Source organism: Rhamphochromis sp. 'chilingali', assembly GCF_963969265.1.
Source record: "Rhamphochromis sp. 'chilingali' genome assembly, chromosome: 17".
Classification (NCBI taxonomy): Eukaryota; Metazoa; Chordata; class Actinopteri; order Cichliformes; family Cichlidae; genus Rhamphochromis; species Rhamphochromis sp. 'chilingali'.
This window is the reverse complement of record NC_137944.1, coordinates 8,932,510-8,957,398: the sequence shown is the minus strand read 5'-3', so window position 1 is coordinate 8,957,398 and position 24,889 is coordinate 8,932,510. Positions and strand designations below refer to the sequence as shown.

The 24,889-nt window shown below is 41.5% G+C and overlaps 1 protein-coding gene across 2 annotated transcripts in view; it reads left to right on the top strand.

Annotated features, from left to right (window-relative positions):
* Window positions 1-24,889, top strand: part of arid1ab (AT-rich interactive domain 1Ab) — a 53,694-nt gene that overhangs the window by 4,326 nt on the left and 24,479 nt on the right. For both annotated transcript variants that reach the window (XM_080862474.1, XM_080862473.1), the window contains exons 2-4: window positions 19,151-19,372; window positions 21,392-22,090; window positions 22,907-23,014. In XM_080862474.1, coding sequence (XP_080718600.1) covers window positions 19,151-19,372; window positions 21,392-22,090; window positions 22,907-23,014 — 1,029 coding nt within the window. The remainder of the gene's footprint in view (window positions 1-19,150; window positions 19,373-21,391; window positions 22,091-22,906; window positions 23,015-24,889) is intronic.

Below are 24,889 nucleotides of genomic sequence, written 5' to 3'. Positions count from 1 at the left end.
TATTTTAATTGCCAAGTACCTTGTTATTGCAGTGTTTCCCACACATAGACTATACTTGGGCAAGCTGCCCAAATGTAGGGTGCCCTAGTGCATCTTTTTATTACTTTATCCATTCTTTTTAATGTTAGTGACTAGAGTCACCCTTGGGTAGGGTGGTTAGGTGCCTGCTGTGCTGGTCCTCGATGTCGGTCCGCTGTTTGCAGTGTCACATCCTGTAGTTTGACAGAACTCCACAGTCTTAAACCACACCAGCTGTAGTTCTTGTTTTGCTCTATAGAACCACCATAAGCTAGAGGGCAACTCTAACCAGACCCTGGAGTTCGTGGAGAACTGGTTCATGTTCCACCATGCTTAGCCCACTAAGCCAGCATCAGTAGATCTTCCTTTGCAATCTGCAGTTGAGGGAAACACTGCCTGATATGCTCAGCTGCCTCTCCAGTAAGTCTCAGTGGTCCTTGTTCTGCTCTGGAGGTGTGTTGAATGCTGGACAGTCACTTTAGTGTGAACCTGTGATGCAGGTGCCTCTACTGCACTAATTTGACAGCTAAATAGCAGTGACCTTAGCAAACTGTCCAGCCAGGAAATGGTACTGGTCAGTGCTTGTTGGTTAGCAGTAGGTGAACTTTCAAAATGAGATACTATGATGTGCCTCTACAGCTAAGTGTGTGTGAAATGCTGCAATTAATTCCCAGTGGGTGTCAAACTCTAAGGCTACGTTCACACTGCAGGCGAAAGTGCATCAAATCCGACTTTTTTGACCCTATGCGACCCATATCCGATCATGGTATGACAGTGTGAACGGCACAAATCCGATATTTTCAAATCCGATCTGGGTCACTTTCGTATGTGGTACTGAATCAGATACATATCTGATGTTTTAGAAAGCGACTGCTGTTTGAACGGTCATGTCGCATTAAATCCATCTTTTACGTCACTGACACAAGACAGACGCCAATTATCAGCTCCGGAGAAGACATTGTGAACGCTTCCTGGCCATCCAGTGAAACTGTTGGGAAGATAACGTTGAAGAAACGTGAACATTTTATTTGTACTGTATAATCTGCAGACTCTGACAGAAATCTGCAACTATCCTTTGAAGCACCGCTCCTCTCAAAACAGCAATAAGGATAATTATTAGGCCATATGCAAATAACAAAATAACTTTATAACTTAAAGCAAAATTTGGAAACGTAAAGTCCAAAACAAGTCTTTATAATAAGGGCCATCAGTCAAACAATACTGTTTAGTCTGGATCTAAACAGAGCGCGTTGTGTGCGACGTCTTCTTTTGCGCATGCGGGCCGCTTTGAGGGTTCACACTAGAGCGCGTTTGTTGTCACATTTTGTTTGTAGTGTCAACAAGCAGACAAAAAAATCATATTTGATCAAAAAATTGGAATTGAGCATTAAGACCTGCAGTGTGAAAATGGGTTTAAAAAATACTGCACATGGATTGCTAAGTGTTCTTTGATAGCAGTCACCCCCAGTGAAAGCAGTGAATTATCGTTAAAATATGCAAACAGAAGTTATAATGAGCTAAAATTTGTTAATAGAATGATTTAGCTTGAGAATGCATTAGCTTTGTTTGTGTTTATGTCCTTTTAGCCTTGTATTTTCTCAATTTCTTCCACAGGAAGACTGATGTCTAATCCAATACTTTTCCTTCATTGGATTTAAATCCGTGGATGCTTTTCCAATGGGCTAATGAGCCTTCAGAGCAATTCCTTGCAAAAGAATTCAAGGTTTTGCTGGAAAGCTGGAGGATAATTGAACATTTTTTGGTTGTTAAGCAAATGTAAAGGTAGCAATGACTGTATTTTAGCAGAAGGCAAAAGGGCTTTGACAAACTATCATTAGTGTAACTGAATTGAGCAGACTCACAGTAACTTTAACTCTACAAGAGTTTGTCTTGATGTCAGTGGTCCAGGTGCAGAGAACACATTACCTTAATGGATATGATCTAAGACATGGTGTGTGGAGGACAGGACCTTTCACTAAGGGCAAATAAACACGTGTGGGACCCAGACTGTTTTCAAATCATAGCAAAGATATGTCACATGAGGCCACTGCTACATGCTTGTTATGTTTAGTCAGGGAGATTGTATGTTTGATGTCTGACTGCAGAGTTTGATGTGGCAGTCAGTAGACCAAAGTTCAGGTCAGTTTTTCACAGGCTACCCTCGGCTGAAGTGCTGCCGACTACATTTCAGCAGAGTTTATTAAAGGCTTCAGCTCTTCTGTCATGAGCAGTGGCACGATCAGCCTTTTAATTGGTGGCTCTGGTAATAATTCAGCAGCTGTTGTTTTTTTTTGTTTTGTTTTTTTTTTTGTTGTTGTGTTTTTCAACAAGCCACTCACCTGCCTTGGGCCACCTGCTCAAGATGAGTTAATGCGTTAATTGAATGGTGGATAAGGGCTCATATTATGGGTTTCCATAACACCTTGCACACAAACAAATACTCTGAAGTGGATTGTAGTGGGGTTTTGTTTTTTTTGCTTCTTTGTTTGGAATGGTGTAACGCCAGGTGTGTCCCCCACCTCCCACCACCACCATCACCAGAGATGTTCAAAAAGTTTCCCTTTTGCACGGGTAAGGCCACAATTACACATTTATTAGTTTATTTAATTAACCAATAATGACAAAGCACAATAAACAAAGTTGTAGATTAACTTGGATTTATTGTTATTATTGTTATTATTATTTTTGTAGGTACTGTTTGAGAGCGTGGGAATTTGTAATGACATTGTTTGCTGCTGAGAAAATTCTAATTTGCATTTGGTTTGAGTTATTTTTTTAGTTTATTTTTTCCACTTAAAAATCGAATTAGAAAATAAGTGAAGATAAGAGAATATTTCCATAGCGTCAGTGACTAGTTAAATTTCAGTCTTTGCCAGCTTTTTTGGGTCCAGCCTCTTGAATCTGTGCAAAATTATCTCTCCTAAAATTAAGCGTGCATAGTTGCCTCAGTTTAGTCATTGACAGGAGTACCACTACTGAGATACAGACTGTTTATACACATCACTGTATAGCACACTATCTACCGTTATTCAGTCACTTGAGAGCCTAATGCTGGTCTTTGACAGCTGGGCCAGCAGTTTCTGTTTTGTTCCTGTTCACTAAACACAACTCCCAGTTCTAAGAAAACACACAGCGCAACTTCCCACTACGGTTTGGACCCCTGTTTAATAGGGCTTGGTGCCGTGGAGAAGAGGAACACTGAGCATTCGAAAAGGAAGTTCACTCTCGGCTCTTTAGTCTGCTCTGCTGAGTAATGATTCTCCACAGGCCTCATGGACAGCATGCTGCCTCCTGGCAACTGTGTGTGTGTGTGTGTGTGTGTGTGTGTGTGTGTGTGTGTGTGTGTGTGTGTGTGTGTGTGTGTGGGAGAAACGGTGTCAGTGATACCCGGGGGAAGGGGTGGTGGTGGTGTTTTGTGAATGATCTTCGTCTGCCCCTGACAGCTGTGTGTATTTCTGTGTAAAGTGCAGCAGTTACGTGGTTGTTGTGTGTTTGTGTGTCTGCCACTGCCTCAGGATCCTCTGACCTGCTCTTACTCCACGTGTCACCAGCCATCCGTCTTTCTTTACTAACATCGCTCTTTTTTTTTTCTCTCTCAGCCACAGCACACAGCTGTGTGGTCCAGCTCAGTGTATTTTTGTTGTTCTTTTTTTTGTTTTTCCTCAGCTTCTTGCTGTTCCACCGGCATCTCCCGAACTTTATTGATTTCAAGTTGTCTCTAAAACAGTTTGTGTTGGGAGTCTTTGGTTTAATGACTCAAAAGGTTAATACAGACACTGTCATGGTGGAAATGACTCGATCTGAATAATTGTATCCTCTTTGTTGCAATTGAAAATACATTGGGAAAAACAAGCTCCTCGTGGACAAATGTCAGGCTTGGGCTATTGCATCAGGGCATGCTGGAATGTAAAGGTAATTCATTTCTTTTGACATTTACCTTCTAAAAATGCTTCGGATTAGCATAGTAATATCCTTCTGTGGGCCTGTGTGGGACTACAGACTTCATTTACATGACGTATGGTGTGTGTGTTTTTATGGAATAAAGTGGTTAACCTTTAAATGGGTGCAGTTGTTGATACTCTGTGGTAGAGAATGATGCTTCCTCCCAGCTTTCATGCAGCTTTCACCTTTGATCTCCGCAAAGGGGGGAAAAAGCCAATGGCTCATCTATAAAGCAGGGGGGAAAGGAATATAAGGGCACAAGATGCTGCTGATCTTTCTACCTTCATTTCCTTTGTGGAACTCGGCCGTGATGTGAGCTGGAGGTGTAATTGTGCCCGCTGGTCATTACCTCGCTTTCTGTTTTGCCTAATGTGATATTCACAGGGTGTTTTTTTTTTTCTTTTTCGTTGCTGTCAATAAAAGCAAAGCTGTGGAAATGACAATTCCTGTGAAAGCCCCATGTTTGAGGGGAAAAAATTCTGTTAGTAATTGATAGAAAATAAATGTGTAACAGTGAGGTAATAAAAAGCTACAACATCAGAAGCAAATGAGAAAAAAAGATTTTCTGCCTTTAACAGATTAGTTAGAAAGTAGTATTAACTGTTCTAATTAATGATCATTTATCTTTTTTCAATGAATACAGTTGGTTGAACTTTTCAGATGTTAGTACAGTCATTTTCTTTTTTTATTGTGTGACCTGCAATTTCTAATTTTGTGTGAGTCTGACTTTCAGTCTTGCTACAAAGCATATTTTGTTATATGGAAAATTCAGTTTATAGTAAAATTAAAACAACAACAACAGTAATTTGTTAACTTTTATAGGTTAGTGAACCTTGATCGCTCTGACAAAGATCAATATACTGTAAAGTAGTGTTGGAAAAGAACTCGTTAGCAAACCTCCAGAATTCTAGGTAGCACTGGGTGTTTCTTTCTCACTCTGTCTTTGTGCACTTCAAAAAATGCATACTAAGCTTAATCTATCTTTGACCACAATAAGATCTGAAATAACTCCCAATGAAGGAAAGGAGATCTGATCTGAGTCTTTGGTGAAAACAAGCAAACAAACAGAGGGCATATTGCTCATTCTCAAATCAATAACTGATCATAGGGAGTATATGTTGCAGACTGTGTAACTGCTTTGTAATTGTAATGTCTAGGTATGTTTTCAGAGAGTCACTGCTGGATACTTTGACATGCACACAATACTGCTAGATAAAGTATTTTTTTTAAGCAACTGGTTCCACATTTCTGTTTTTTCACATTATTAGTCTTTCATGTTAACAACTACAATTTTTGGGTTTTGGACTACGACAAAGCGGCTATGTTTGACAGTTTTTAAGAGTTTGTAGATGAAAAGATGAAGTGTCTGATAGAGGAAATAACTGATTAGTTGGCAGCCTTGAAGTGAATCCCCTCTGGACTGTCGGTGAGATAAAACTTAAATGTCACTTTTGTGTCTGGAAATGTAAGAGGCAAGCTTTACTGCTCTTTGACACAAGAGATTATAAAGTAATCTACTTAACAGTTTAATTGACAGTGCACATAATCAGTAGCAACAACCTTAGCAGTGACTGACATCAGAACAGTTCTTACTGCTGGAGTCTGACTTAGACTCTGTTTAAAGTTCAAAATGATGCTATTAAAAGTAAGGTACTTGTTGTTGCTTGACATAAAATAAATATCATACACTTTTACAATAAAAACAGGCCACGTTCCAGTTCAGTATCGCAGTTGGTTCCTGTACCAGGTATCAGCACCCTGTTTGGTTGATGGTTTGTTGAGCACATGGATGAGCAACCAGTGCTCAGTAGGTGCAAAGTTGCACAGGGACAAGCAGAAGAAGCAGTTTACTAGCGGTGTTGTTTCTGCCTTGTGTAGCGGGTGATTTCTGATGTGCCAGGCTGCTGTTAAGATTGTGCTGCTTTGGTGATACCTGTGGTGGCATGGCTGTAGAAAGAACAGTAACAGGCGTTGACATATTTCTCTCTCTACCTAGACATTTGCATGAGCGTGTATGTGAGAGGCGATTCTACCCACAGGAGAGTGCAAATTAACAACCCCAACGGTCTCACCACTCCAGTTTACTCTCTCTCATTTGTTTTGAAGCGTGTTGAGAACAGTTTTTTTTCTTTGTTTTTTTTTTTTTTTTCTTTACAGCTGTCTAGCTTTATTTATGTATGTGTTTAGATTATTTTAAGACTAGAAAGCCCTGCTGTAAAGTACAAAACCCCTTTTATTTCATTAAAATGACCCGTCTGTGATTCAGATTATGACCAGGCATGTTTTCCTTATGTTGACAGAGTGTCTGACGTCAGCATCAGAGTTGTGACTCTAACCATGAGGCAGCCAGTGACCCAGCCAGGTCCTTAAGTGGCTTCGCCTCATTCAGCAGCCAGGGTATTTTTGGCATACTAGTGAGTGACACACTTATCGTAATGGGTCGTCCAGGGTTCCAATGGTCAGCCTGAATAAGCATCCTTCTCGGCAGTGCCTGCTGAGCCTCGGCAACGTGATGTAACCGATCGCTGTCTTGCCTCCAATGCTGACAGAGCATTGGAGGAGTTGCTGTGCCCGCTAACCCATCGAGTGGCTTATCTCTGAGCAGGAGAGAAGAGCAGAGACCACTTTTTCTTCCATGAGCGTTCCCGTTAAAGTGTTGGTGTGACCAGAGTGCCAGTGCCACTCTTGAACTGTACTCAACAAGCCACACAGGTGTGCTTTACAGGATGAGTGTCCACTGTAACTACATTTTAACAATATTCTAAGGGTTGCTGTGTAATTGTTAATGTGTCATTAGGTTTCAAATTGTTTCACAGGTTATAATTGAAGAAATGTTTTGGCTATGTTTCACAGTCAAGGTGGGCTTAGTGTATTTTATATTAGTTCAGTATTCTGCTTTTTTGAAACCTGATTTGAAAGTAAAAATGCATTTTCAAAATGCCTTTTGTTCTGTTTAACAGTGTGTTGATAAGTTCTTCAACAAAGGTGCAATATACATGTATTACTTTCTATTACGCCACTGTTGCATGTTGAACATCTGGTTTGCTGCCTGCTGTTTCTCACCACATGCTGCACTCTTTCCACTGGCTTGCTCTCAGCCCTGCTGATCTCCCATCCAAACTCACCTTGTCTCACTCCTGGGACACAGCCGCTGTCACCTGGAAATATATGTTTGGCCTGACAGTTTGACAGCTGGGAGTCACAGCCAGTGTTCACTCTCTTGTACCACCAAACCTTAACATTGCACTGACAGGTCAGGGAGTTTTCCTACGCTTTTTTTGTACTGGGTGGTAACAGAAAGATTTTCTGATCTACCTAATTGGAGAGCCACACACACTGAGTCTATCAGTACAGTGTGGGAACCAGTTAGCACCTCACAGCTATGTTGTTAATCATCAGTAAACAGTCGCTCACATGTGCCAGTCGCCACAGTGATGTTGGTACTGATGAGTTGAGTTTCTTATTTTTAAAGTTATGGTCAAGTAACATTTTGGTCAACTGTGCAGAATCATGGTTCTGTATAGTTCTAACTACCTTTGGTCATGCAATGGTTAGTGAAGTCCTACTATGGAACGCTCAGCTTATTCAGTCATGGTTTTAGTTCTTTGAAAGCAGTCGCAGCAGAATGGCAGACACACATTGGCCATTGTCTTTTAACGGACACGTCGTTAGCATGTTTTGTTTAGTCTTGAACTTAATGAATTGATGCTTTTTTTTTTCTTTTTTTTTGTAACAGGATAAGTGCAGTCACAGGAAACCCAGTGCCAAGTTTGGGCTTTAACGTAACACCCCAGCTGTATTCATTTAACAGAAACATGATTAAGCTCCTGTATTTAACACATATTAGCTTCAAATTTCCTGGTGTATTAACATATATGTTTTAGCATAAAAATGTCTAATAATTGTTATAGCAACAGATCATATTTCTGCAATCTAACCACAAACCACTTTGAGACAGGGGAACTGGAAGTAATTATTCAAAACTTTTCAACAATAAAACTGCTGACAACCTTGCTGTAGTTTTCACCTGCCTTCTCTACACATACTGTCAGAAAGCCAGGTGTTTCAGATTCCCCTATCTTTAATATCACATGACTAGGGTTTAAGTGGTGCCTACTGGTTCTTTAACTTTATGAACTCATCATTTGACAGTCACACCATATTCACAGGTTTTCTTGATAATTTCGCTTGGAAATATGTCAAATTATACCTGTTTTTAAACCATATCTCTTGAGCTTTTCTTTCCATCTCGAGTGTGGATGTTTAAATCGGATATGAACAAACTTCCCTTCAAAATGCGTGGATGGACACAAACCACTTGTACTGTTGTTATTATGTCTGGAATTTCTCCTTATTTCTCAAACTGTCACAGAAGATGGCTTCCCCTCCCTGAGCTTGGTTCTGCCAGTTGTCTCTTCCTGTTAAACAGGAGTTCTTCCTCCCCACCATTGCCATGCTTGCTCATAGGGGACATCTATCCATACCTCGCTTCATCTTGATCTCGAGAGAAGTAGTTTGAAAAAATAAATTTGAGGTTGAGTTGTTACCAGATCTCCCATTTTTTTGTTGGAAGATTGAGTTGTCTGAGCTCATGATCTGGTGGGATGATGAGCAATTTAGTTGTTATTATCTGAGTATTTGTTCCCCAAATGCAATTGAAAGTTCAAAAGCTACAAAGTAGAGCTCCAGTTAAGTTGTTTTTGTCAAACTACATTGCCATTAACTGAGCCAGCAGCATGTGCAGACACTGCTGTCTGTGCTGCCGCCACAGTTTATTTCTCCCTGTGTGATTGTTAAATGTCAGAGTAAAGTGGAAGCTAAAGAAAGAACCGACTAGTCTTTAAGGTTTTACAAATGTTCTGCTATCAAACCTTATTTTAACAGACCCAGGAATACCTGTAATATATGCGACATCTACCTATGGCTGCTTGTCATTGGAAATAAAAGTGCCCAGAAATGCAAAGGGTCCCTTTTAAGCAGCAGTGCTTTCCTTTATACCTTTTAACCCAACCCTAATTCATGCAAGAGCAGCGCCTTGTTTTTTTCTTCTAGCTCCTACTTTTCTGTTGTCGCCTCTGTTGTTCTTCTAAGCTTTAAATAGCCCTGGAAAAGCTTCACTTCTTCCTTCATCTCGCAGAGATGTGAAAGCAGATTTTGTCATCCGAGTGCACGAGTTCCCTTCTTCTTCTCCTCCCAGAACAGCTTTTGAGTTCTTTGGAACAGCTGGGTGAACATCTGGGTGTGTAGGGTGCTGTTCCCTCTGCTCAGTACGGATGATAGCACCAGCAGGCGCCGGCTGCCGCCCCCTCTACCCAGCCCAATCCTCGTGCTTGCTTTTATTCAGAGTCATGCAGCGGTCAGCACCAAGTAGAGGTTGATGCATTTGGAAAGCTAAGACTTAATTGTTTAATTGAGAATGTGCCCCCCTTCTTAGCTTGCTTACTGTAGCTTACAGGTATAGATTTTTCCACAACTATTTGGACACATTGGTAGGCTTTGCTTAAGCTTTGCTTGTTCAGAAGAGCTTAAGGAATCTCAATTGTTTACTACGCTGGAGTTGGGACTTTGCTGTGTTTGGCACTCGGTTCAGTTACTATAATGATCACACAGTTTTTAACACACCTGGGAAAATTTTAAAACTTGTCTTTTAATTCGATTTAAATAATGTTATGAATTATTAAGGTAATAAGAATTTTTAATAAGGTTTCCCAAAATGTAATTAGCCCTTAGATACTGATATCCAAATGGGACTAACATTACAGCCTGGGGCAGGTCTTGGTCATCATTTATTTAAATGAATCAGTATGATTGGTCATTGCTGTAGTGCAACTTTTTTTTTTTTTTTTTTGGCATAAAGCTTCTGATGCGTTTTTATATTACTTGAAAAAATGTCTGTACTGTGCTGATGTGAGACCTGAGTTCTGGTTTCAGGATGTTGCGTTTCCTGATATGTCACGTTGAAGAATATGAATGTTTTTTTGTTGTTTTGGTTTTATAAGAAGGACTTTCTTTATACTAATCACTATAGCCTTAGTTGAATAAATGCTAAATGATGTCAAAACATGGACAACATCAAGATCAGTTCATATCACGGTCTAATGTAATTAGGACACATATAAAGAGTAGGAATGGAAATGGGTTAAAATTACAGCTAGCTAAATTATATTCCAAATAATCTTTAGGTGGAAAGTTTTTTAAATCCAGCTCTCCAAGTTTGGTGCTATTTTGTCACTGTCTTGTATCATTTAACAAAAAAAATCTGTTTTAAGTCTAATCTTAAAAGTGCACAGTGTCTGTCTCCTAAATCTAAACTGGGAGCTGGTTCCACAGAGGAGGGGCCTGAAAGCTGAAGGCTCTGCCTCCCATTCTACTTTTAAGGAACCACAAATAAGCCAACAGTCTGAGAGTGAAGTGCTCTATTGGGATGATTTACAATGACTTTAAATTTGCTTCTGAATGTAACAGGGAGCCAATGAATGCAGTCAAGGACAGCTACAAGCAGCTTAGCCAGCGACAGGATTGCTTACGTGTAACAGTTTTGTACTCTGGGAGCGATGAAGGCTAGAAATTCTAAAACAAGTCATCAAATTTATTTGGATGTGAGTTAATGAAATATGCGGTTTAGGTATATTTTATGATGATTTTGGTTTTTCCCTTGCATAAAAGATAGGATGACTTCCACCAAAATCAAAAACTATACATGTTCCAGATGGGGGAATAGTTAATTTAAGCATTATTTCCACATTGAAGACACCCATAAACATATGAGTAGGTGAATTGAGAATAAAATAATCCCTACAGGTGTAAATGGATATAAATCTAATAATACTGTATTTTTTGGACCGTAAGGCGCACCGGATTATAAGGCATTAAACGAAACAAAACAGTCAGATAAGTCAAACTTTACTCAACTCATTCCTCTTGCTTCCTCCACTTCTATACCATTGATTCATTAATGTTGAATTCTCTGGTAGCGGCTCTATAAACACTGGAACAACAGTATATGTTGTTCCAGTGTTTTTCTAATTTTTGCTTTGTAACTTTGCACTGTCCACTTTCTGCTGTAACAAAACAAATTTCTCACGTGTGGGACTAATAAAATGTTTTCTTATCTTACATTAATGACTAATCTCATATTGTGGCTGGATTACCTCAGTTGTTCTCCCCTACTGAAGTTTGGTCCATTTACAGCAATTTTCCATGCGATTGCATTTGTCAAAATAAAACATCGGGAACTTTTATCAAGTGGAAAAAATTTAGCGTTCATTCTCCAGGTTCACTGTGTTACGCTTTGTTATGCTAACACAGCTGTGTCGCTAGCGATCACTAGCACAGCATTATATACCATCTAATCCAACTTCAGTAACCCTACAAACGTCACTATTGTGTAGTTTTCTGTCTTCATTCATGTTGGAAGTGATAGCAGAGCTGTACATTTTATTTTTTTCCAGAAATCTCTCAGTCAGAACATGATATATCATGTTTAGATAACTAGCGAAACAAGCGAGCTAACTTCCTGCTTACTTCTAACTCCGTTAAATTAAATAAATTCTGTTTTCATGGATGCCTGGATGTTAAACTTAATTGTTACACCTGGTAAAGCAGCAATACTGATCATTTTATTAAAGATGAAAGAATTTACACAGTGTTCGTTTGACTTTGGGACCTGACGCGGACGAAGTTTTGGACCCAGATTACTATGAGTTGCGAGGCTCCTGACTACGGTAGCCATAATGCTCAGACAATCCATCCAGTGGTGCGGCTTCGTAGCTTAGCAAAGTCCTACTAAAACATTTTTTGACAGATTTTTGAGCGCCGTGTACCACATAAAATCGAGGTCAGTAAACACAGCCAGAATTCATAGATAAGGCGCACCAGATTATAAGGTGCACTGCCGATTGTTGAGGATTTTAAGTGCGCCTTATAGTGCGGAAAATATGGTAGATGTAACGGCAATTTTTGCTGCTATACCATAAATAAAGACAAGAGGTTTAATATTCAGCCTAGGTTCTTGGTCCTCTGTCTGCTGTATGTGAGTTCAAAGGGAAGTGTTACCAGCATGACTCCTTACACAGCTGTAAAAATGTCACTAGAGAAAGTGGATGAGGAACACCGTCACTTACTGTGGAGGAAAGTGCTTAACCCTTCACTTGTACAGCGACAGTGTTCGGAGCTTAAACAGTGAAGTCGGGTCACACTGGGCAGCTCCCACTGTGAACGTGAGTGCCGGCATTAACGTGGGGTCAGTTTTCGCTGCGCAGGTTCACCTGACGGACCCTTAGAAACAAATCTTAGCCTCTGACTTGACATTGGTGATAAAGAGCAGGATATCCTCTCTCTTTATGGATGTGACTTGTATGACGTAGCCACCGTCTGAGAGGGGCCGTAGCCAGCAAGTGTTGTTGCTGTAGTGTGTTTGCATGTCCAAGGGCTTTAACACTGAACAGTAGTGTGTGTGTGTGTGTGTGTGTGTGCCGAGTCAAGGCCATGTGGCTGTGTGGCGGATTAAATTAGCAGCAGTCCCCCCCCCCCCCCTCGGTCCATCTGCTCTGCTTGGCCCCATAGACTCCAGCTTTGCACTCAAGCTTTGCCCCACCCACTTCACCCTCCCCAGTGCCTGACAAATCCCTTTCCCCAACCCCATGTCACACACGCGCTTTTGACTAGTTGCTATATCCACCAGCAGCCCCTGTTGTCATGACACAATATACTCCATGCAACCTCTTCTGCCAAGAGTGCTCTGGCTTCCCTCTATGCAGATTAGCCATGTGCTAATTGTAGTTATTTTTTTATTTTTTATTTTTTTATGGAACAGAGGGGAAAAAAGGAGGGGAAGCGTTTCCTTCAGAATTGATTAGATGACTGAGCAGAAAAAGGAAAGAGTACCGTGTTGTGGCTTGAGACGTAATCCAGCACGCATAGTTAAGGCTTCTGTGTGAGGAAGGTTTGTTGTAAACCTTTAAGTCACGTCGAGTCAAGAACGATGTGCCAGGAGTTTAGTGAGATTCTGCCTCCAAACAAACACCTCAGAGACTTGAACTGATTCTGATGAGTCGGTTTGTAATACATTTTGATGAGTGCATTTATACTGATATCCTTGGTTTTAGTGTAAATTTTATTGATTTAAATCTGTTATATATTATTCATGAGGAAATGTAGTTCTAATCATTTTTGCAATGCCAAATTATTTCCATAGAATACTGGTTACTGGCATATTTTCATCTTTCGCATGATAAGATGCCAGTAACCTTTCTAAAGGTGTAAAAAAAACAAAAGAAAAATCAACCTGACAGGAAAAAGTGGTAGCTGCAACACTTTGTCACATACCTTTTGATCTGTGTTTGTCAGGGAATTCCCCTACATAACAGAACTTCTTTTTTTTTCCCCCCAAGTCACATTACTTTTATAATGCCATACTAAAAATTTAATACCCACTGAAAATGAATGTTAACTTATTTTACACTCTGATTTATGGCTAAATGCTGAGGACAATGACGGGCACACCACCTCGCCGGTTATATAACAAGCAGTCTATTTCATGAGAATAGAATGTCATAGAATATTTTATTTGTAATTGGAATGAGTTATTTTCAGATACCATGTTTTTTCTTTGTTGTCTGATTTGCTCTTTTATGTTATTTATGTGTGGCTAAGGTAAACCACTGGCATTCACAGGGTCATGGTAAATGTTAAAAATTAACGGACATCTATTATGATCCTTTTCTAAACCTTATTTTTATATTTGGATTCTATCATAATAGCTTTGCATGATTCACAGATCAAAATAATTCTTCATTTATCTCGTGCTGAGCCTCGCTACTGCTCCTCTGTCTGAAATGAGCCTCTATTTAACTTCTTATTTGCTGCCCCTCATAATCTTGCTACAGAAGATGTGTGACATGACCATATAAGGGATATGCTCTCTGATTCTCAGTGGCACCACACAGATCCTACAGGAGAAAGTGTGTGTGTGTGTGTGTGTGTGTGTGTGTGTGTGTGTGTGTGTATATATATGTATGTGTGTTGTGTATGTAAATGACACTAAATGGGGAAAGCAGATTATAAAAGAGAGTTATAATGTGACCAAGCTAATTTAGTGCTATTGTTACCCAGGAGTATATATTTCTAAAGGTTGCTAACATCTCGTAGGGTTAGCCATCAAGCAAGAGAGTGCTACCTGTTAATTTGGGGGGTTTTGTAAGTCGAACAATAAATATAACAGTTTCTCTGAGGTCTTTTTTTTTTTTTTTTCTCCCAGATGCTGTGTTTTAATGTTCAGTGTAATTTGTTTGGGTGTGTCATGCTAACATGCTAGAAGCCCTTTCAAGGTAACACCAAAAAGCAAATGTTAAAATTGGTGAGAGCTCTGCATAGTCTGTTGAATTTAATATTGGATGCATCTTTGTTGTATATGAAAGTAAACTGGAACTTAATGTCATTTTTTTCAGTCAAAACATAACATTTGAATTCTCTGCTGTACACTGTGGGGATTTTAACGGACAAAGTCAATTGGTTAGTCAAGGAAGGGGAAATAGTTCAAAGTGTTAAATGCTGTTCTAAAATAGACTCAAATGTTTATCATTCACAGAGTGGCCTTTGTTGAAAAACTGGAATTGAGAATCTAGCTTTTAATACTGTATGCTGTAAGAAAGTAGTTTTATAAATTCCATGAGATGGACCATATTTTGCCAGTAAGTGGCAGGTGGCAGGTTTCTCTGCGAGACCTTTATTGTGGCCATTTGTCTTTCAAAGCACTTGGATTCAAAGCACTTGCACTCAGCTCGGTAGTGTTGCGTGCCTTATCGTCTTTCCGCTGTGTCCATCTTGACCTCACCACTAAAACCACTGACATTCTCCTGTGATACATCAGAAACGATTCTCTTTCTGTCCTTCGCCTTGAACATTCAACCACCAACCATGCCCATACTGTTAAAGATATGGCTGTTTCACCTTGAAATCCAGTGTCCTTTTAAATAGATCAGAAACTAACAAATGATATGTATAGATCTCCTCTATTGGAATTTTTTCCCTCAACCTTGTACTGCTAATCTTTGCTAACATAATTCTACTTTTATTCTTTTTTTTTTTTTCTTTTTTTTTTTTTTGGTTTTGATAAAATTCTCAACTTGAGGAGCAGCAGCAGTGCTAATTCTGTAAGCAAGAGAACGATAAACAGACTCTTGTATAGCATTCACAGGCCTCTGTCTACAAGATGCAGTAGACTCTTTAGTTGGGTTAAAGCAGACATTCGCGCACCTACAAAGGCCTCTACAAAAGCTCTCTGGGAATTTGAAGGATGTGTAATGGTATGTCCGATGTGAACAACTTAAGCAATCCAAGGAAAATACTGGTAAACAGATCAATGAAGTGCCGAGCAGTAGGCCGGCCACAGCTATCTCCCAGCCTGCAGAGTACAGATGTGTTAACATGATCGAATGAGGCAGAGAGGTAAAACAAACACCCTGCGTTCCTCATCTTTATGCTGAGCTGTAAACCATATGCATTTAAACCCATCGAGCCAAAACATGAATGTGATAAGATTATATTGAGCGCGGTTTTCGACACATCCTACCCATATTGTGTGGTCATGATGGCGATTCATTGGATTTTTGGAGTTTGGCTTCAGCTACTTTAATTATCCAAACAGGTTATTGAATGCTAATTGACTGACTACATTGCAGATTAAATTTGTCACATTGCCAGTTGTGTGATAGCAGATTTATAATTTATGGGTGTTTTTTTTTTTTGTTGTTTTTTTTTGGGGGGGGGGGGATTTAACGCATATGAAGGCCAAAGCCCGCAAAATAGGGCTCAAGGTAGTAGTTATTTTTTATGCTTTACTGATTTCTAAAAAGGTCAGTGACTTTGATCCAGTGACTTTGCAGTTAATTATTACAATAGTTACGTTACGTAGAAACAAAGTTTATAAATCTGTTAATGCCGTGCTGCTCATTGTGGCAAGTCATAATCACAAATTATTGCGGTCAGGAATGTCATCGACGATTAAAAACAGTTGCTCAATTCAAGCTTTTGAAACATCATGCATTTATTGAACTTTTTTTTTAAGAGTGGATTTCCCTGAACTCATGAAGCCTGTCAGGTAGAGACAACTGCTTGTCCCCACAATCTGGAGTCTACACCGTGGAAGGTCTGCGGGTGTATCAGAGAAAATAAATACATTTATACTGGCTGTATACTGGGAGAACTGGTCCACGTAAAGTGGAAAAACAGCAAAACAGGAGCATTATTGATTCAACGAATACGACAAATTAATTTTTCTTCTAAATGATGTTTTCATAATCTTTAGAAGCACAAATTGTGCTAACACAATTCAATGGAGTGCAGTCTACCTGTTTCTTCTGCTTTTTCACCTCATTTTCCTACAGAAAAGATTTAGAATGTTTAATAGTTATGACTCAAAAAATAAGAAAATGAAGCCTAATTTTAAATACGTTAACACACTTGTGAACAGTGCACGCTCACCTTCACTATCTCCTGACCTGATCAAAGCACCCCTATCTGCATCTGTGGAGTGGGTGATAACTGAGACACGAGAGGGAGAAGAGTGGTTGTTTCGGGAGCCGTTACTATGCACGTTCCACTCCGGGCTGGAAACCCCGATTGTAGTCAAGTCGTACTTGCGAGCTCTCTCCCCACTGAGCTGGGTGCCGAGCTGTCATGGTTCTTAATGGAAAAGCCAGTTTGTTCGCTCATTTAGAAATATTCTCACTGCTGGCAAAAGTATCGACCGAAATTGGTGAGGGGAAGAAAGGTTGATTGTTTTATGGCCCAGTCATCGCTGGGAGATTTTTGTCTAAATGAGAAATAGGTTTTACCTTTAGTGTGCCGGCTTTTGTAGTTTGTTTGCATGCTAGTCATTTTTCATGTGGATTGGAGGACATTACCGGTGATTCAGGCCTCGGTGGCACACTTTACAGATGACTCAGGAGGCTCTGTCTAACTGCTTAAGCAGCTCATTAGAAAAGAGCTATAGGATATTTCTGTCCAGTGAAAGAAACCGCTCCAGTTTTTTTTTTTTTTTTTTTCCTCCTCTTGGCTCCTCATTGCCATAATTGGACAAAAGAAACTTTTGGAAATGTGTAAAAAAAACAGCAACAATGTGGTGTCTGCTTCACTGCTTTCTACCAGTCATATTTAAGCTGTGTAGAGTGATGTTTGGACTCCTATCTTGGCATGACTGGGGAGGGGGGGCAGCAGGCATGGTGTCCTTTCTTCGAGTCTGAGGTTAAAAGTGCATTAGAGGTCACAGTGGAGCCTGTTACCTCTACCCCTGGTGCGGTCGGTAATGACCCAAGGGAGTGCAAGATACCCCATCCCACCTCCCACTGTTCCCACCTACTCCTTCCCTGCACAGACATCCAACACAACACACAAACACACACTCTTGTGAACCTGGAGGAGCTCAGGAGAGTTTGGCCTGGAGGAGGCTAGAGGGAAAATCTGGAGTGGAATATGTTATCTTGGATAATGTCGGTTGACCACGCTGACAGCTTGTTGATCCACCCCTTCTCCACACCCCCCCACCACCACCTCCAACAGCTACAGTCTTCTGGAACACACACACATATTTTCACACACTCGCAAACACACAAGCCTCCTACTGAGTCACCCCCTACCCCGACCTCCCCCTCTTTCATTGCAGCACTGTCATTCATAGAGTGCCAAAGCCTGCTGCTTTATTAAAGCCCAGGAAGAGCAAGCCCTGGCCCGGGTTCAAACAGCAGTGCAGCTGGGACCTGTTACATTTTCGGCAGACTGCCCTCTCCGTCTCACTGGCTATAAATAGCCCCAGTGGTTGTCTCCCTTAACCGAGGAAAAGAGGTTTTTGGGGGAGGAAAAACACACCCGTACGCACACGCGCGCGCAGGCACACACACACACACACACACACACACACACTGACACTTGCACACAGATTAATAACCGTGGGAAGCAATGAAACCTTTGTGTCTGCTGCCCGAGGTCAGCAGGCCAGGAGGTGTTGCTACTTCAAAGACCCCGTTGTGGTTTGTACTTTCAGACGCCGCTGCGGTGGGTTTGATGGGAACATGCACAGGCTGTCAGAAGTGTGATGTGTTGATGGCATCAGACCATGGCAAACGAGCAGAAAACTTGTTGTGAATTGCTATTTGTTTATTTTTCCACTTGATGACCAGTTAATAATGCTGCAGTGGAATCCCATTTTATAAATTTTTTAGAAATATTGGATATACTTTTTTTTTTTCTCATGCTGGGGGAGTGTTGTGTCGGAAGGGATCCCACCATGTGTTATGTACACACAAACACACTGTCACCGACTTTATGGCATAGACATTTTATGACACTGGTTCCAGCTGTTGACAGATGAAGCTACCTCATTGTAAACCACCACCAACCCAGAATATGCCATCTGACTCCGTAACATTCCCTGTTTTTACCATGTGGATCTCTACGAGTCCAGGATGCCCTAGGTCATTCCCCACATCCACCACCCCACCCTTTATCCTTACACGGCTTCCAGCTGAGAGGTGGGCACAGCTCCAGCCACCGCAGACACTTCCACTTCCTTAAGCTTATTTTCATAGAAACCTTTACCAACGTCTCTGCCGTAACAGTATCCACCCACTGGCACAATGATCTCCTGGGCCGGGAAATGCTCCTGGCGGATGTAGTGGGCTTATTCATTCATTCATGGCCAATTTTTTTTCCCTTTCTATTTGGAAAGTAAATCCACTACAGTTTTTTTTCCCCTCCCTTCTGCTTTTTGTTCTATATTTGCTTGATTACACTGTGGCTGGTTTATGAGATGATGCTCATAGGACACACTGCAGTGGAGTCATGCTGAGTAATGCCTTCTCAAGACAACTCACTAAAAAAGGTTCTAAAATAACTCTAGCTAAATTTGACCTGGACCGCATTTTCTCATCCTTTTCTGTCACTTCACTGTGCTCGGAACAAGATCCCTTTATTTCTATCACTATAGAGCTTGTTAGGAGGTATGACTGAACCCTCTAATAGGGACTCTAGACATGCCATTACCATCAGCACTAAAATCACAATAATTGTGTGGATCACACAGTTATTTCTAAAGTCCGCTTCACCATACAGCTTTAATGTCAGAATTGTCATTCCAGCAATCTATTTCGTCAGTTCATGGATGTATCACATATTCTCTTTGTATCTTCTCCAGCCTCCAGGCCCAATGGACCAGGTAGGGAAGATGCGCAGCCAACCATATGGAGGACCCAACCCCTTCTCGCAGCAGCAGCAAGGACCTCCCACAGGGCCTGGACCCCAGCAGGCAGGCTCTTACCCAGGGCAGGGCTATGGCCCTCCGGGCCCTCAGAGGTACCCTATTGGGATGCAGAGCCGACCACCCGGAACCATGAGTGGCATGCAATACGGACAACAGGTCAGTAATGATTAACTTGGCTCTCTATTTGTACAGTTTTAATTGAAACCTTGCACAACCAATATTTGCTGTTAAGACATTTCTGTGCAGATTATTTTTGAAATATCTGGTGACTTAGGCTAAATTCTTTTCATCAATTATGCTAGTAAATTTAGCAGATTGTCCACTAAGTAGGTGATGAGATGTTTTTGTACATTTTGGTTTACTGCACCAATTTAAGAGTCCTTAAAAAGAAATGTGAAATAATTTGAATAAGAAATATGACAAGAAAAATATTTGTAAGGTGATATGTAGCAGTCGAGTTTAAAAAAAGCAGCACTGTGCAGTCAGAATTTATTCCACAAATTTGTACCATCTAGTGAGAAGAAGACATGAACTAGGATAAGAAACTACAGCATGGTTTGAGAGGAGTGTGTGTGTGTGTGTCATATCTGACAGTTAGCTTAGCATAACAATTGTAGTTAAACAAAAAGCTAAAGATCTGAAAGACTTACAGTGTGGCCCTGTGTCTGTTTTTTTTTTTAACTAGATATATCTTGTAAACTAGAGAGGATAAAGTGCATTAACATATAACCAAATAACGTTCACCTGCTCTGCTAGACATCAAAGAAATATCAGCATTGTCACCTTGAGTGTCTCTTACCTTGCATACTTAAACAGGACTTTAAATAATAAGTTATTAGGGTGGATGAAAGCCCCAACCAAAATTCTGCCTCTTCTGTCACACCAACCCTTCCTCAACTACATCCACGAACCTCCTCTGAAGAGTCCAACCAAACTGTGTTTCTGTATCTTTTTCACTTGAATCCCAAAAGGCTCTGAAGAAAGAGGAGGGGTGAAAAAAACTCTTTACAGGGATAGACACAAAAGAGAGCAGCCCATCAGTTTCCCACTGTCTGATTTATTTTCATGCTTGAAAGCCAAAGATGGGGGGGAAATCCAAGCTGTGTCGACAGGCACAGTGGGCAGCACCTTCTGACAGCGTTGTCCAATTGAAAACGGCAAACATCCAGTTTGCTATAGCTACTTACTCATAGCTAGGAATAAGCCCCTTCTTGAACTCTCTCAGCCAGGCAGTTCATCTTAACAGAGAAATGCATGCAGGGAATCCCGTAGAGTGAAGCCTTTTTCTTGTGCGTCCGCTGCCTGTGGTCTTGTGCCCATTGTGTGGTGTGATTATCTCATACTGGCCTGCCTGGTGTTTGACCGTGGACTCGATAAGTGCCCTGCAGAGAAGAAAACGGCTTCCCCGCCTTTGTCAGACAGATACAATACAGCCACTTCATGTTGTTTTAAATGTGAGGCCATTCTTTACTATCTTGTATTTTCTTATAGTTCTCGAGTAGCTGAGAACCCCCTCACCCCCCTTCAGTCCCCTTGCGAAGAAGAAAAAACCCCACACATGGCTCCCCCCCCCTTCTTCTTTTCTTATTACAGTGTTTCCTCACAAGGTCAGCGCTTTCTCCTTCCATGTTCCTTGAGGGTAATGAAACAAAAACACTGGTATTGAAAGGCATTCCGCGAGCAGGTTCGGGCAGAATATGAAAAGGCTCATATTGAAGTTCAAGGAGATGAAGTCAAAACTCAATTTTTATTTTCATGCCAGTAATTTAAAGCAATACACGGCTGAATTCCGACACTTGGATGCTTTTTCTTATGTGCTTTGACTGATCAGTTTATAGTGAGGAACACACCACTCAAACTGAGGGGTGGGGGGGCAGTTTGTCTTTTCTGTTTAATCTGTGAGGAAGATGAAGAGATGCTCTGATTACTCTGTGGAGAATGAATGGTAAAAAATGAAAACTAAAGAGGTGACTTTGAATATTGAGTTATTTTTATATATTTCTGCAGATCCCATCAGTACACATGCTGTATTCAGGTAGTGACTGATATTCCACAGAGGGGCTCCGGATAGTAAAACTGTGCCTGGTTGTGTCTGCTCGCACTTTCAGATCAAGCATCGCTAGTCTTCCCCTTTGAAGATAAACTACTGTTGATAACTGATATCCTATTTTCTAGATGTCAGCATATGGACAACAGGGCCCAGGAGGCTATGGACAGCAAAGTCAGGGCTACTATGGTCAGCATGGCCCTGCGCCTCACCCTGGACAGCAGCAACCTCCATACTCTGGCCAACCCCAGGGAACCTCTGGACCTTCATACCCCCAACAGGGCCATCCTTCACAGACTCCAGGCCAACACGGGCAGCCAGGACCCCCATACCAACAATCTCAAGGTCCCCACGGCCCTCCTCAGAGTCAACCTCCGTATAGCCAGCCCCAGCAGTCTCAGCCAGGACAGCCACCCTATGTATCTCCCCAGCAACAGCAGAGTCAACAACAGCAGCAGCAGCAGGGACCTGGTCCGCAAAGTCAGCAGGGCTCTCAGGGCCAGCCTGGGTACCCGCAACCCTCTGGTCCAGGGCAGCCACCACAGCAGCAAACCCCACAACAACAAGGGCCCCCACAACAACAACAACCACCACAACAACAACAACAGCAGCAGCAGCAACAACAACAACAACCAGGAGGTCCACCTCCTCAAGCCCAACAGCCTCCAGGTCATGGCCAGCAGGGCCAGCCATCACCATATTCTCAGACTCCCCCGCTGCAACAGCAGCAGCAACAACAACAACAACAGCAGCAGCAGCAGCAACCACCACAACAACAACAGCAGCAGCAGCAGTCACCTTATCAGAGGTTCCCACCTCCTCCACAGGTAATCCTTACACAAAACTCTATTAGAACACTTTAGCTGTAATTTGATGTGATGTGCTGTGTCAGGGGCAACTGTGTTTCCATTAGCAGGAGATTCCTGCGCTGACACATGCTCTTGACTTTACTGTACTTAATCAGTGCTGTAATGATGTCCGTGACGATCTAACAGTGGCACTGTAAACTGCCTGCTTCCCAGGAAATGCCTTCACTTGATAACTTTCAATAGTCTGTTGAAAAGAACATTGCATGCTCAGCTTTCCATAGCAAAAACACATGGAAGAAGTGAGATGCTGCTCTACAAGGGTTAAACAGGGAAACAGCCATGAGAGCTTTTGAATAAACCTTTGGTGTGGCCCACTCAGAGCTGCTTTGTTGGTAATTAAGCTTTAATTACTTAGTTAATTAAACAGGCTCCTGTCTGTTAAATGGATAGTATGAACAACAGGAAATGGACCGCACACAAGACCGTTGACAGAACGGGGCAGTTTTTAGTAGTTTCTTGTAAAAAATAAATAAAAAAATATGATAAGTTGAAGCACAAGCTGTAGAATAAGCAGTGAGTTTTCCCCATGCCATGTGAGCCCTGTGGCAACACAAACATGACGTACAGTAAATATTCAAATCACAGTCGGTCACGGCTCTCTACATTTATCCAGCCCAGTGGAGATCTGTTATTTGTATCAGTGTGACAGTGGTTATATTAGCTGTGCACTGCAAAAAGGGAACAAGCAGTAATAAATGCTCGACTCTGAGATTTTATTTTATTTTTTTTTTACATTGTGTCCGTTTTGTCTCTTGTCTTCGTTCTTCCAATCAGGAACTCTCCCAGGATTCCTTCAGCTCACAGTCCAGCGCTCCTCCATCTAACCAGCCAAACAAGAGCAGTCAAGAAGACAGCATGCAGGCGCGGCCATCCAGTCTGCCGGTGAGGCTTCTGTCTTCGCTTTTAACTTCTGAATTTTGTAGCAGGTTTCATCGCCAGAATTCCACAGACCACATTCACAGACGCCCTTGATGAATATCCCACAGAAGCAACATTTAAACTAACATTTATAAACCATTTGTAATCGTAACCGCATAGTCAGCCCAACATGTAGGACAGCACTGATATAATTAGTGATGTTAGTCAGACTTGATTGAATTCAGAATCTATAGCCATATGTGGTAGAGGAAAATCACCCAGCTCTAAATGTCATTATGGCTGCCTCTGTGAACATGTTATAATATTTTTCCTTTATTATTTCGATAGAGTGGAGTGGAGATTGACAGGAAATGTGGGGATAGAACAGGGGAATGACATGCAGCAAAGTTCTGGCTGGGTGTTGATCCGGGAACTAGGCTGCTTTAGCCGATTTGGTAAGCGCCTAAAACCCCTCGACCATGGGTTCACCCCTTAAATGAGATTTAAGCAAATCCCATCCTGGTGTTTCTTACTCTGTACCCATTTCTCCTGCTTGAAACTCAGACTAAAATTGAACTTATTTCTCAAAACAGTTGATGTTTACTAGGCTTTGCTCTGTGATTCAGTTTGAGTTACTTCATAGGTGAATTTGTATAGTGTCACTCAGAGTGAAGCAAACATGCAAATGTGGAGTAAATGTTGGCTTTTGGATTCCACCGTGCAATCGATTGTGCTTGTGAATCCAATGGTTTGGTAGTCAATCTATTCAGAGCAATGTGATGGAAATGTTATACATGATCACAACTCTGTGGGTATCATGTGCTTTAGTAGAAAAAGGCCCAATATTTTGTTCTGCAGATGTTAGTGGAGTAATAGCTTTGTTGCTAAATTCACAGTATCTTGAGAAATTTCTCCCTCCTAGATGGAATATTTGAAACCAAGTATCTCCCACCCTCTACCTAACTTCCCCCAACATGTCGTGGCAGATCGTTGTCCCTCTCCTGGAGCCTGGTTCTGCCAGAGGTTTCTTCCTCTTAAAAGGAAGATTTTCCTTCCCACTGTCGCCAAGTGCTTGCTCATAGGCGGTTATCTGATTGTTGGGGGTTTCTCTCTGTTATTCTAGGTTTTACTCTACAATATAAAGTGTTTTGAGGCGATTGTTGTTGTGATTTGGCGCTGTATAAATAAAGTTGAATTCAGTAGTATCTGGATATCAGTGACAACAGCACAAGAATTTTTGAAGGAGAGGTAAAGAGCGCTATAATGTTAATTTAGACCCCAACCCTTCCCACAAGAAGCTGATAGCACGAGCAAGCAAAGTCACGGTTTCCATTTGCTCTTAAAGAGCAAAGAAATCAGTAAGTGGGGAAAAATAGTTCTGCCTGGATAAGGATTGTTGAAAGTGAAGCAAATCTCGCATCTGATAGCCCTCTGGCTAAGATAAAGGTGAGAGAACCCCCCAACCCCACACACACACACTCACCCTCCACCAGCCCTCCACCCCATGCTCCGTGTTAAAGAGGTGTCTCGCTGTAACACGTTGCAGTTTCCATGGCAGTGTTTATAGGTCAGACTGCAGATCTAACCTCATTCTGGGCCTCAGGGAAGGAGAGTGAGAAATGAGATCATTAATAAGAAAGAATGAAAGTGAGGGAGCAGAGTTTGGAGGGGTGGGAGGGGGGGAGATGTGTGGGACTGAGGGAGTGCAAGCAAATAACTTCAAATAGTGTGAGTGATTGGTTGGAGTGGAAGATGCTGAAAGAGGGAGGGATGAGAGGCAGCGCTGTCTACGCCAGTAGGGGATGCCCTCAGGATGTGTTTCCCTCCTCTTTTATTTATTTCCCTTATTTATTTATACACCTCTCTGTGGACCTGGCCATTGGTCAGGAAGGCTAGGCC